This window comes from Notechis scutatus, chromosome 4 (assembly GCF_049901735.1).
Source record: "Notechis scutatus isolate UNSWTSFEM ecotype Mainland chromosome 4, rNotScu1.2, whole genome shotgun sequence".
In the NCBI taxonomy this organism is placed as follows: domain Eukaryota; kingdom Metazoa; phylum Chordata; class Lepidosauria; order Squamata; family Elapidae; genus Notechis; species Notechis scutatus.
The window spans coordinates 3,537,796-3,551,406 of record NC_142012.1 but is presented as its reverse complement, the minus strand read 5'-3'; the positions used below and the strand labels follow the sequence as shown (position 1 = coordinate 3,551,406).

Here is a 13,611-nt window from a genome sequence, read left to right as displayed (position 1 = left end):
GAAGGAGCTGCAGGGCATCGGAGTAGTGACGACAAAAACAAAGGGTCTATTCTGTGCATTGTGGGGGGGGGGGGGTTGTATCATGGACAACGGACCATTTTGTGGTTTCAACTGCTCAAAGCAGTTGGGTCTCCAGCAGGGGTGGGATTCAACCGGTGTAACATCCGGTCCGGTGAGCGTGCACGCAGCGTTTGCAACTCACCTTCTGCTGCAAGCCCTGCGTGCAAAAGATCTGACAGGTGGGAATCGTCTGTGCCGCGCGAAGCAGCTGGGCTGGAAAACCCGGAAAGAAAGCACAGACTAGATGTGGGACGGGTAGGCCCAACAGCTGATCGTCGGAGAGAACCAGTTCGCCTGAACCACCCCGGTCTCCAACCTGGGCCACTTTAAGACTTGTGGACTTCAACTCCCAGAATTCCTCACCCAGCCAAGCTGGCTTCTTATCCTCAAAGCAAGGAATTGGGGATTATCATTTCCTAAGACACTTTTGTCCTTGTAGACATAGAAGGAACAGAACTGAGTTACAGGAATATGGTGGAAAGTATCAGGTTCTAATTGGCATAGAAGTGCAATATATAAACAAGACACAAATAAACGTCGATGGAGATTCCCAATCATCCAGGTCTTGGTTGGCCCAAAGCTGCCTTAAAAACATAATTATTTACTTAAGCCAAATAACTGCCTTTTTTCAAAAGACAACTGGACTTCCTTGTTGTTGTTTTTTTCCCTTTGAAGATATTTAACTTCTCATCCAAGAAGCTTCTTCGGTTCTGAAAAAGGGAACTGAAGAAGCTTCTTGAATGTGAAGCAAGACTTTTTCAAAGAAAAAAAAAACCAAGAAAGTCCAGTTGCCTTTGGAGGGGGGAAAAAAAGCAATTATTTGGCTTAAGGAAATAATTAAGTTCATTGCTATATTTTTACTGCTAGATTTCATCTTTTAACTATTTTTTTTTTACTTGTTTTATAATCTGTTGGAGGCCCCTGGCTCAAATGTAATGCCGTTTCCTCCCTCAGGTTGCCCTCCATTTTCAGCACTTTCCAGAGTCACCTGCTCTGCACTCCACAGGCGAAGCTTTTACGCCGGCTGAAGCTTTGGCGGACTGCCGTGTGCTAAGTGCCGCTGCCTCTGCAGCTTCCTCTTGAGTGCTCGCCCCCTTCGGGAGTGCTCTCTCCCCTTCCCTCCCTCTCTCTCTCTCCTTCTCTCTCCCTCCCTCCCTTTCTCCCTCCCTCCCTCTCTCCCTCCCTCTCCCTCTCCCTCTCTCTCTCTCTCATTCTGGGAGTTGAAGTCGATCCTTCTTTAAGTTGCCTCGGTTGAGAAAAACTGAACTTAAGGGACAAATCGCATCATCCCACATTCATCCTTTGTACTAAAACAAAATAAATGCCGTAGTAAGGGATTTATATTCAGCTCTCTAATCCAATTAGCATAATTAGATTTAATTGGGCAATCCATCCCCATGACAGTTTGAAACTGGGGAGCCAGGCTTTCTACGATTCCGTGGAAAAACCAGCTGCAGGAGGGTGGTTTCACTGAATCCCCAAAGCACAGAAGTTTCTTGCTATTTTATTGGCTTCCACATTAATTATCTGAGTGCCAGACAATCTCCTTGTGCCCAAAAGAGCCGGCTTAACAAAGATTTTAGCCACAGTTTCATCCCCTTTGTTTAAAAAAAGATATTTGGTCACTGATGAGGAAGGCATTATGCCCAGGAATATTCTGTCTAACTTCTCAGAGCCAGAAAAATATATATATTCTACTCTTCCAAGCTTTTTATTATATTATTATCAATGAATGTTCTGCTTTTTGTTTACTGAATTTAATCTTTGTCTATTACATTCTCTCCTTTCCCCCAAAATTTCTGGTACTGCGTTTTTTTTAAATTAATTTGTTTTGTGCTTGTTAGCCAGTGTGAAACCTCTGTGATAGAAAATAGAGCAGATTGCTTTTGAAAATAATATGTAAGTTAAAAGAAATGTTTTAGAAACTGTCAGTGTTCCTTGAGACCAAAGGTAACATGATATTTAAAGATGTCAGATATCTGGACACAACGTCTTCCTTTTTCTCTCATGTTTTAGAAATTTGCCCTTCCTGCGGAGTCCTTGGTGGTCTCTGAGCTTGGCTGCTTCCTTGCAGACATTTTGTGACCCAACTAGGTAACATCCTCAGTTTCAAAAGGGAGTGGGGTTTGCTCTCAGTTTGGGGGGGTAGGTGGGAGTATTGTTTTCTTCTTGGTGGTTCTTTCATTAGGTTGTTGTTCACTGTTTCATTTTTTTTTTGTGTTGGTGGTTCCAATTCTAGACAAATTGAGTTGGCGATTCCCACTCTAGAGCGACTAATTCAGACAAACAATCAAACGGTGAGCAATACCCTAATCACGAGCTGAAGGAGCTTCTTGCGTGAGAAGTTTGGTCTTCAGAGAAAACCAGAAAGTCTGGGTGCCTCTTGAAAAAAGCACCTTTGGGACAACCAGGGCCTGGACAACGGAGAATCTCCACAGACCTATCCCAACCAAGGAAGCAACGCAACCTTTCTCACTCCTGCTGACAGGAAGAGAAGCCACCAGGATCTAAACAGAGAGCAAACCTCATTCCACCCTAACTCTGATGATGTTACCTAGTTTGGTAGTGAAATGCCTGCAGCAAAAGCTCAGTGAGAGGACCAGGGACCCCGCACAGTCCAGCCCCGAGCTACAGACGTCCTCTTCCACTGAAAGTCACACTTACATCGAACTCATTCAGGGCTGCAGCCAGCTCCCCGATGCCAGTGTGGCCCTTGTTCTCGTCGGTAGGTGAGGTGGCCTGAGCCGCATTGGAAATTCCAGCAATGGCTTCCTGGACTTGTTTGAAGACATAATCCCTGTTGGCTCTGGTGGCTGCCACGTCCGGATGGCGGAGGAAAGCTTGCGAAGCAGTGTAGAGCATCGTTGCGTTTTTCTTCAGGGCGCCACGAGCTGCAGCCATTTCATCTCTACAGTGGGGATCCTTTAGCTCCTGTTTGAAACAGAAAAGAAAAAATGAAAAACAACAATGGCTACCAACCCGCACAAGTCACAAAGAGGGCTGTGAAAATATCTACAGACCCCTCACATCCTGGAGATATAAACCGCTTCAACTCCTACCCTCAAAACGACACTATCGGGCTGCCCTGCACACCAGAACAACTAGACTCCAGGGGAGTTTTTCCCCCGCATGCCATCCCTCTGCTAAACAACTAATTCCTTCCACACTATCCAACTATTTACTAAGACTGTATTACTATTCTTCTTCTCATCCTTCCTAGTATCTATCTCCTTTTCTATTTATGATTATAACCTTGTTGCTTGTATCTCTATGGTTATATTGTTTTATTTAGTTTCCTAGCATGATTTTGATTGCTCATTTAGTGTCCTATGACTAACGTTAAGTGTTGTATCTTATGATTCTTGATAAATGTATCTTTTACGTGCACTGAGTGCTTATGCACTAAAGACAAATTCCTTGTGTGTCCAGTCACACGTGGCCAATAAAGAATTCTAGAAAATGAAAAAATGCACACAATCACACACCGACTCTGTAATATCTTTAAATCGGTGCCTCAGCAGAGAAGCTAACTGTTATCAATAAGTACCAGCCTCCAAGCCCTTCCAAACTTCTCCATCCATCATGGATGAACCAGACTTAAAAGGTGGATAAAGATGCTCAAAACAGATATCTCGAAAAGCAAAGACATACCTGCAACCTGAAATGAAAAAGATTAAGTAATGAGGGAGGTGAATGAACTGTATTCCAAATCTTAAGCAATGTTGTACAGAAAGGAAAATGGCTCAAGGATCATCTATCTTAACTCTCTCGTGGATCTTCAGGCACACAGACAACAACACTACTTCGAGGTATATTTTATTGTGCCTTTTAAATGGCCCCCCTTTTTTGGTGGGGGTGTGTGTGTCATTATTATAACAAGAGCCAGGTTGGTCTAAGGATTAAGCCCCCAAGCTAAAAACCAGGAGACGGTGAGTTATAACTCAAGCAAGAAACATAACGAATATTCCTTCTTCTTCCTATTTTCCACACAACAACAACCCTGTGAGGTGAATTGGGCTGAGAGGGTTTGATTGGCCCAAAGTAGGAGTAGAACTCACGGCCTCCCGGTTTCTGAGTCAACACCTTCACCACTACACCAAAGTGGCTCTTTCACAGCTGGCTATCAAGCAGAGATTGTCCTGGTCTGTCTGTTAGTTCCTTCCAGCACCCAGAAGCTTTAAGAGATGCCCTGTATCCTACATAAGAGGACCACGAGAAAATGACCGTGAAGGTTGTAACCCTTCCAAAAAGTGAGGGTAGACGGCCTTCCTCTCCCCGACTGCAACGGGGTTTCAGGGTTAAGAGCCTGAGGGGAGACTTCTGTCCAGCAGTTAAGAGGCATCGGCTGTCCTGGCGCCTGGGACTCCGCCATTTCAGGAGCATGAAGGTTCAAAAGAGCCACCAATGGACAGGATAAGCTTTTGAGATCTCTTTCATACCACCAGGAGTCTCCACAAACCATACATTGTCTGTCTGTCTCTCTTTCTCTTCTCTTCCCTTCTCCTCCACTCTCTCTTTGTCCACCCACCCACCCACCCATCTCCCTCTCTCTCCCTCTCTCTCTCTTCTTTCTTTCTTTCTTTCTTTCTTTCTTTCTTTCTTTCTTTCTTTCTTTCTTTCTTTCTTTCTTTCTTTCTTTCTTTCTTTCTTTCTTTCTTTCTTTCTTTCTTTCTTCCTTCCTTTCTTCCTTCCTTCCTTCCTTCCTTCCTTCCTTCCTTCCTTCCTTCCTTCCTTCCTTCCTTTCTTTCATGTCTGTCTGTCTGTCTGTCTATCTATCTATCTTATATGGGTCCAATCTCACAACAGGGATTCTGGGCAGCGTACAAAGATCAACAATTAAAACAATAACCCATCGTGCCCTGGGCAAATAAAAACTTCCCAATGACTAAAAAAACACAACGTATCAACAACAGGGCTGCCTTAAGCCCCTAATCCAAATGCCTGGAGCAAATGAGAAAATCCTGAATCATTGTACAGATTATGCGGGATGCCCTTTCTGTACACCCACCTGTTGCCTTCTAGCAGCTACGTAGTTAAGCTTCACCATCTCCTTTCCAAACTCTTTGAAGCGGTTGGCCAGGTCTTGTTCATTGGTGGCATTCTTCACGGCTTCTAGCGCTTCCTCTACCTGTAGAGGAAGATTGAAAGTTGAGACTCCAGGCTACGATGGTCAAACCTTCCATGCACGACAAGGCAGCTCCAGAACACTGGGCTGTATCCTTCAGACCATCATAAAATTATCCTGCGGATATTCCCAGTTGGGTTGACCGCCATTGTAGGGTTTATAATTTTCAGTATCTCAACAGATCTTTAGTACCTATATCACACAAGCAATAGCCCTCAGACTTATATCCCGCTTCACGGTGCTTTCCAGCCCTCTCTAAGCGGTTTACAGAGTCAGCCTCTTTCCCCCAACAATCTGGGTCCTCATTTGACCCACCTCGGAAGGAGGGAAGGTGCAGTCAACCTGGAGCCGGTCAGGATCAAACTGTCAACAGTGGGCAGAAGGAGCCTGCAATACTGCACTCTAACCACTGTGCCACGAAAATAGGTCTGTCACTAAAAATGACATCAAATCTGGCACAGGGCAGGTAGTCCTCGACTTACGACCACAATTGAGCCCCAAATTTCTATTGCCGGGTGAGACATTGGTTAAGTGAACTTTGCCCCATTTTACGGCCTTTCTTGTAACAGTTGTTACAAGAAACCTGTGCTGTTGTTAAGTGAGTAACATGGTTGTTAAGTGGCCTCCCCGTTGACTTTGCTGGTCAGAAGGCCGCACAAAATGATCACGTGACTCCGGGACACCAAATAGGAGTCAGTTGCCAAGTGCCTGAAATTTTGATCCCGTGATCACTTGGTCGTTGCAACACGGGGAGGCCACAATGGTCATAAATGTGAAAAATGGTCACTGTCATCGTAACTTTGAATGGTCACTAAATGAACTGTTGTAAGTTGAGGGCTACCTGTAGTCCTTAACTTACAACCTGACAGTTAGAACAATTCAGTGGAGCAACTTGCCTTCAGATGTTGTAAGTGCTCCAACACTGGAAGTAGACAACCGTTTGTCTGAAATGGTATAGAGTTTCCTGCCTGGGCAGGGGGTTGGACTAGAAGACCTCCAAGGTCCCTTCCAACTCTATCATTCTTATTCTAACCATTCATTGTAAGGCTATAGTGAGCAGTATCTCAAAAATGGGAGATTGCAAATAAGTTCAACATGCTGTGACTCTTTTTTCACACGAATGGCAGTAGTAGCCATATAGGGTGGTTTCCATGTGAAAAATAAATTAACCTGTTTTTTTATAGTTCCTTGAAGTATCAGCAGGAGTCTGTGCCACAAAGTGCATTCAAATTATATGTGTTTTATAATATGGACATTGCAAAGACAAGCAAGCAAGACAAGCTACATCAGCTACGCAATGGTTTCCTGTCCATTTCTAGCAACAGAAACTACAACTGGAGCAGCTCAAAATAAAATACCTGCAGGAAAATAAAAACTATTATTAACCTTTAATTTTTACCATGTGGGTTTTTACTCCACTCACTATAAATATATTTTCTCCCTAAAAAAGATGTAAATGACAGGCAGGCAAAACTATCTACCCAACCTTCTTCAAACTTCCGTTAAAGCAACTCTGATAGTATGGTTGTAAAAAAAGTAATGATTAACTGTCACAACAAGATGTATCTCAGGGCGGATTGCACAAAAGCTGGCAATAATACAACAATTAAAATGCCAATTGAAATCTGTTTGCAGTCTGGGAGGGAAACAATGCTGTGCGTGGAAGGACCAGGGGCTCCTTTCATTTTGTAAACTAACGCAATGCATTGCAATGAAAGTTGAAGTTAAAATATTTTGGGAGTCCTGTGTCCAGGAGGCCATCACTTTGCCAATCATTCAAGAATGTTTCCAGATAGCAATGACAACAGGGCCACAAACTCCCTGGATTTTCCATTGAAGATGAGAACATTTTACTTCCTCCATTTTGATGCATTGTGCCCCAAGATTTCTCCAAGAGTCACTTGCAAATAATAATAACAATAATGATGCTGAAAAACAAAGCAATTTGTTAAGACACGGTTGCACCCAGTAGAATTCCTGGAGAATTGGTATTTATCTATTATTTATCTCTGTGGCATGGAGAGTGGGTAATTCATTGACACACGTTACCATTTTTCCAAGATTGCAGCCTCCTCCTATCATTATACCATGGAGGCACAGTGGTTAGAACGTGGTATTGCAGGCTAACTTTGCCCAATGCCAGGAGTTTGATCCTGGCTGGCTCAAGGTTGGCTCAGCTTTCCATCCTTCCGAGGTGAGTAAAATGAGGAGCCAGACTGTTGGAGGCAAGAGGCTGACTCTGTAAACTGCTGAGAGACTGCTGTAAAACACTAGGAAGCGGTATATAAGTCTAAGTGCTATGAAGAGGACGTGGTTGTCAGGACTTTCCATCCCACAAGGAGCAATAAGCCAGTCTATAGGACCACTAAGGTCTTCCTGAGTCTGAATCTCCATGTTCTTCAGCAAGTCCCCATCATCTTTAGCCTCTCCACACAAGTCATCCTTAGCAAAACGTGCAAACCAGCACCTGCATTTCCTGCATCGGGTGAGGAGAGCACCTCTTTCTCCTCCTGTCCTGGCCACTCTTTACAGAGGCACAAACCTCACCCCTGTTTGGTTTGGTGGCAGCAGCGCCTCAGATAGAAAGCCCCTACGGAGAGAGGTGAGGACAGCAGAGAAGATTATAGGAAGCTCAATTCCCATCATTCGGGATGCCGCTTACAAGCGCTATGCGCTCAGAGCCCAAAGCATCGTTAGAGACCCCACACGGCCACTTCACGGCCTGTCTGTGTTGCTCCCCTCTGGGAGGAGCTTTCCAAGTATTTCTAGCCGGACTGCCAGATTCTGTAAGAGCTTCGTTCCCTGGGCCATCCGCCTGGTAAAACTCACAGTACTTGTTTTTCTCACTATGTCCATGTATACATCTGAACTAGACCGTGTTGTTTCTCTGTACGTTCAAAGTGACAATAAAGTTATTATTCTATTCTATTCTAAGTCCTTGGTCTGCAACAAATAGTTCATCCTAAAAAGACAGGCAGTGATTTACTTCACGGGTTCGATCCAAATGCCTTTTGAAGTCATTAAAATATGAGCCCTCCTGGCAGTACCAACCCTAACCCTCAGACCAGGGGTGGGATTCAAATGTTTTAACAACCGGTTCTGTGGGTGTGGCTTAGGTGGTGGGCGTGGTCATGTTATTGGCTGGGCGTGGCCAACTCAACATCACTCACATCGAGGCACGCATCTCCTCACACCTGGCCTCTCATGACTGTGGGGATGCTGCAACAGTCGTTAAGTGTGAAAAATGGTCATAGGTCACTTTTTTCAGTGCCATTGTGACTTTGAATGGTCCCTCCACACAAGCAAAGGACCAGCAAAGGAGGGGAAAAAAACTCCAGAGCAGTTCCTGAGACAGGAAGTCTAGTCCCTCCAAGAATGTAATAAGGGTTAACGGAGAGGCAGTTTCTGTAAGCAACACCAGAATGTTTCCTTCCTGCCTCCCTTACAGGATTAGCCCAGGAATTTCTTCTAACAACCGGTTCTCTGAACTGCTTAGGATGTTAACAACCGGTTCTAGCGAATAGGTGCAAACTGATAGAATCCCACCCCTGCCTCAGACCACTGGATTCCTGGCACATCAATCCAATCCCTTTTGAAATGGTGATTATGAGATGGTTGCAAGGCATCTAAATGATCTACTGGAATCTGTGTGAGAAATCCAAAGTTACTCAAGGAGATAAGAACCTTTCTCAGGCCTGATCCCAAGTTGGCATGAGAAGGAAACAGGAGGAGTTTTTGTTTTGTTTTTATGTCTATGAAGAATCTGTTTCCAATTTATTTCTTTATCATTTATTAAACAAATGTATACGGTCGCTAACTCATGCACAGTTGACTCTAGGTGGCTTGCAACGCTAAAATCCACAATATAAAAACCATAAAATGCATCCACAGCAGCAGCAACCCAATCAAACCAATTGATTATTATACAATTAGTTATAATTAAGCAGGAAGGTAATGAATCACCGCAAGACAGTAATGTCTTCACACGGAAAACTATCAACAGCCAAACTTGTAAAGCAATGGCCACAGCTATATATATATACACACACACTGATTTAAGAAACCCCCAGCCTGAATCAACAGACAAAAATGTTTAATATTTTAAAACACCAGCATAGATAAATACTAATCCTCAGGAGATGCTCTCAACGGGAGCTAGGATTTGCAATGGTTTTTCTCAAGGAATATTGCTCCAATATTAGCACTCTGCATTTTTTGTGTCAATATTGAACAAGATCATAAAATCGTTCAACATTTTTTCAGTTGTTACCAAGGCTTTAAGTATTACATTTCTCCAACAGAAATACGGAAGTGTTTTACTATTGCATTTTAACCAGAATGCAAAACAGACTGGGATTACATGATAGTAAATTGAATTTGGAAAACATTTAAAACATGCATAGACTGATGGGGTTAATATTGTGTAAATCAAGAATTATTTTTTTTAGGATTTAATTTTAATTAGAAAAGTCCCTGGATTGGCCAACAAACACCAATGAAAAAATACTTTAAATCATCTCATGCTGTTATAAGATTTTACAAACAGTCTGCCTGTTTCAAGCGCTAAAGCTAATGCGAGAAAACTAACAATGCTTGTAATTCACGGGGAATTACAGAATGTAACTAATTGAACAACATTAATGTTTTAGAATCAATCTGCAATCAACTCTAACCCTGCAGCCATCCTGAATCAAGAGATCAAATAATTGTGAATTGTTGTTTATAAGTAGTTTACAGATGAAATGAGAATCAATCATAAGCTGGAATTCAGTTGGGGAACAATTAACAAGTAGTAAAAAAAAAAAAGAATGGATTGGACTTGGAAATTAGTTTTAATTTAAAACCATCACAATAATCTGATCATTAAAATGTGAGGTTTTAGTGAGTTTGTTTGCATCATTTGTTTTTCTATTTGGAAAAAAAAATGTTTCCCTCCATTGCAACTACGCAGTTTCAGGGTACAGCAGTCTGAAGATTCTCATAAACAGGAGCTGGCGATAGATGAGAAAAGTTTATCAGTTATCATTCCCTGAAGGACATTATGTCCTCATGGTGTTATAAATGAGTAAAATGCTTGTTAGGCTCAGGAATGAATAAATTTGATCATTTCCCCTCGGGTAACTGGGAGCATCTTCTACCAACATCCAGGCCTTGTTGTGCCCAAATGGCAGTCATGAGAACAGGCTTTGTATCTTTTCCACAACGGCTGGGAAGTGGCTGTAAAAGTCAGTTTTAATAAAATGGCAAAACTTTGGTTAGTTTTTTCCTTAAGGCAAATCTCAGAACCTAATGAGGATCATTGGTGGAGAGGCTCCTTGGAGGTCTTCTACTGCACCTCCCTGCCAAGCAGGAGCCCCTCGGCCACTCTGGGCAAATGCCTGCCCACCCTCCTCTTGAAAACCTCCAGGGATGGTTGGCCCAAAGGTGCCTTTTTTTTCAAGAGGCAGCTGGACTTTCTAGTTTTTTTTTCCTTTGAAGAGGTTTTGCTTCTCATCCAAGAAGCTTCCTCCGCTCTGACTGGATGATGCGGAAATCAGAGCTGAGGAAGCTTCTTGGATGAGAAGCGAAACCTCTTCAAAGGAAAATCAGGAAGTCCAGGTGCCTCCTGGAAATAAAGCACCTTTGGGACACCCAGGACCAGGATGGTGGAGCATCTCCACAGACGCCTCCAGTGACGGAGCAGCCACAACTTCCAGAGATAAGCTGTTCCGCGGATGAATGATTCTCGCCGCCCAGAAATTTCTCTAGTTCCAAGTTGGATCTCTCCTTGATGATCTTTCACTCCTTGTTCTGCCCTTTGGGGCTTTGGGGAATATAGGTGCACCCCTCGGGTACCGGAAGACGGCGGTCGCATTAGCCCTAGTCCTTCCCCTTGTTAGGCTGGACAGACCTAGTTTTCCCTCCATTGTTCCTTGTATGGTTTATTTAGCCTCCAGACCTCATGTCCTCTTTCTTGTTCTTCTCTGCTCTCTCCCTAGGCCGGGGGTCTCCAAACTTGGCAGCTTTAAGGCTTGTGGACTTCAACTCCCAGAATCCCTCCTCCTCCAGTCACGTTAGCTCCAGGAATTCTGGGAGTTGAAGTCCACAAGTCATACACCTGCCAGGTTTGAAGACCTTTGCTCTAGAGTCAACATCCTTTTTGTATTGTGGGGACCAAAATTTGACTCAGTAGTCCAACTGTGGGCTCAGGCGGTGCAGGATAAAGGGGTGCTATCACGTGATCTTCAAATGACCCCTCTGTTGATGCAACCTAGGACCGCAATAGCCTTTTTGGCAGCTGCAGCACACGGCTGGCTGGTACTTAAGTGGTGGTCTACCTGGATCCCTAGATCCCTCTCACCGTTGCTACCGTTAAGGCCGGTCAAGGGATAGGAGCAACACACAAATCTGCATTGTTGGCTGTTTAAGAGCCATGGGGGCGCAGTGGTTAGAATGGAGTATTGCAGGCTAATTCTGCCGACTGTTGGGAGTTCGATTCTCAACCGGCTGAAGGTTGACTCAGCCTTCCGAGGTGGGTCAAATGAGGACCCAGATTGTGGGGGGGGGGGGCAAGAGGCTGACTCTGTAAACCCCTTAGAGAGGGCTGTGAAGCACTGTGAAGCAGCACAGATAGTCCTTGACCCATAACCACAATTGAGCCGAAAATTTATGTTGCTAAGTGAAACATTTGTTAAGCAAGTTTTGCCCCATGATGAGTTTTCTTGCCACTGTTGTTAAGTGAATCATTCCAATTGTTAATTTAGTAACATGGTCGTTAAGCGAATCCGGCTTCCCCATTGACTTTGCTTGTCAGAAGGTCGCAAGAGGGGATCACGTGACCCCAAGGGAACACGGTGACCATCATAAATATGAGTCAGAATTGACGCATCTGAATCGTGATCACGTGACCAGGGGGATGCTGCAATGGACGTAAGTGTGAAAAACGGTCATAGGTCACTTTTTTTCAGTGCCGTTGTGACTTTGAACGGCCACTAAATGAACCGTATGTCAATTCAACAAACATTCCTATGCCTGTTTTAGTAGTTGCCATTAAAAAAAAGGTGGGGGGGAGGAAGGATATCTGGAAAAGAAGAAGTGCAGCAGGTTGGAAACAAAAGTATATTCCAACTCTTCTCTTTAAAAGGTTGTGACTAAACTACCAGAGCTTTTGCCCGTGAATATATTTAATTGGAGAATCTGATTGATGACACACCGAGGGGGGAGGGGGGAAACAGGGTCCCAGGGGACTGTAAACGACGTAGGCCAGAGTTGGCTTCATCCAGGGCAGGGCCAGGATGTCGCCTCTAATGAATCCTTTGAGGTTTTCTGAAGTTTGGCTCGAGAATCATGATTTAATTAGGGCGATTGCTGGAATCCTGACACTGTTGTAAGTTGAGGACTACCTGCATGTAAGTCTAAGGGCTCTTGCTATTGCCTTTCTTTAGAGCCAAAGATTCTAGAAGCAACTGTGGAACTAACTGACTATGCCCTGAGGACAACTTAATTCAAAATAGTTTCTGCGTGTTTGTTCTGTAGATAATTCAGTCTCTCTTAGCCTCAGCAATATGTTAATGAAATTCATTGCATAAATGTTTTGCATACCATTGGGGAATACCCTTCACATATCATTGCCAATTAAGTACTTCTTGTTGCAGACATTATAAGAAAAGAGCTGAGTTGGTCCGGGGTGGCATAAAACCAGGAGCTTGGTAGCACCTTTTCTGTGTTAAAAGCTTATGCCTTGTAATAAAATACGAGAGTCGGAAAAGGTGCTGCCACATCCCAATTAATCACTAATTAACTGTAAGCTAAACAGCATTTGAAACAAATATAATCCATGGTCCCTGACTAAAAAGACTCCAGATATCCTGCTTCTCCCTAATTACTTTTGTGGCTGATTTCCCACCACTTTTTAATACTTCACCTCCCAAAGAGGGATGGAAGGGGGACGGGGCAAAAGTTTAAAAATATTTTCTTGGAAAGGCCGTATCCTAAGAAGTTGTGAGCTTGAAGGGCCATGGACAAGAAGAAATGTGCAACGAGTGGAAAGCCTCCACCTCTAATCTTGAGCCAAGAGAAACGACTTAAGATTATTCTTATATCGAACGATGGTGGTTCTCTCTTGAACTGACACTTCTTTTAAAATTTGGAAGTAAAATCTCAGCAGGATAGCTTGTGTCCGGATGGTTTGTCTATTGGACCTCTTTGCTTGGCAGAAGGCAACCACAACCACTGAAGGCCCATTTCTTCTCCAGCCTCCCTTTCGGCCTCTCTGCCCTGATCCGGCCATTTCACCAGCTCTCTGCTTTCCTCCGTCACTATCGACACCTACGGGAGGGACCGCTTGTTTTTCTTGCAGATGTTTCATTACCCCTACTAGGTAACAATAGCAGTGCTAGTGCGAGTAACATCACCCCTAATCCTCCTTTTCTGAACTTTTACAGAAT

The 13,611-nt window shown here is 43.8% G+C and overlaps 1 protein-coding gene across 3 annotated transcripts in view; it reads right to left on the bottom strand.

Moving 5' to 3' along the window:
• CTNNA2 (catenin alpha 2) overlaps positions 1-13,611 on the bottom strand; it is a 520,748-nt gene that overhangs the window by 369,362 nt on the left and 137,775 nt on the right. For all 3 annotated transcript variants that reach the window (XM_087962697.1, XM_087962698.1, XM_087962699.1), the window contains exons 5-6: positions 5,069-5,188; positions 2,725-2,991 (exon numbers count right to left, since the gene is read on the bottom strand). In XM_087962697.1, coding sequence (XP_087818823.1) covers positions 2,725-2,991; positions 5,069-5,188 — 387 coding nt within the window. The remainder of the gene's footprint in view (positions 1-2,724; positions 2,992-5,068; positions 5,189-13,611) is intronic.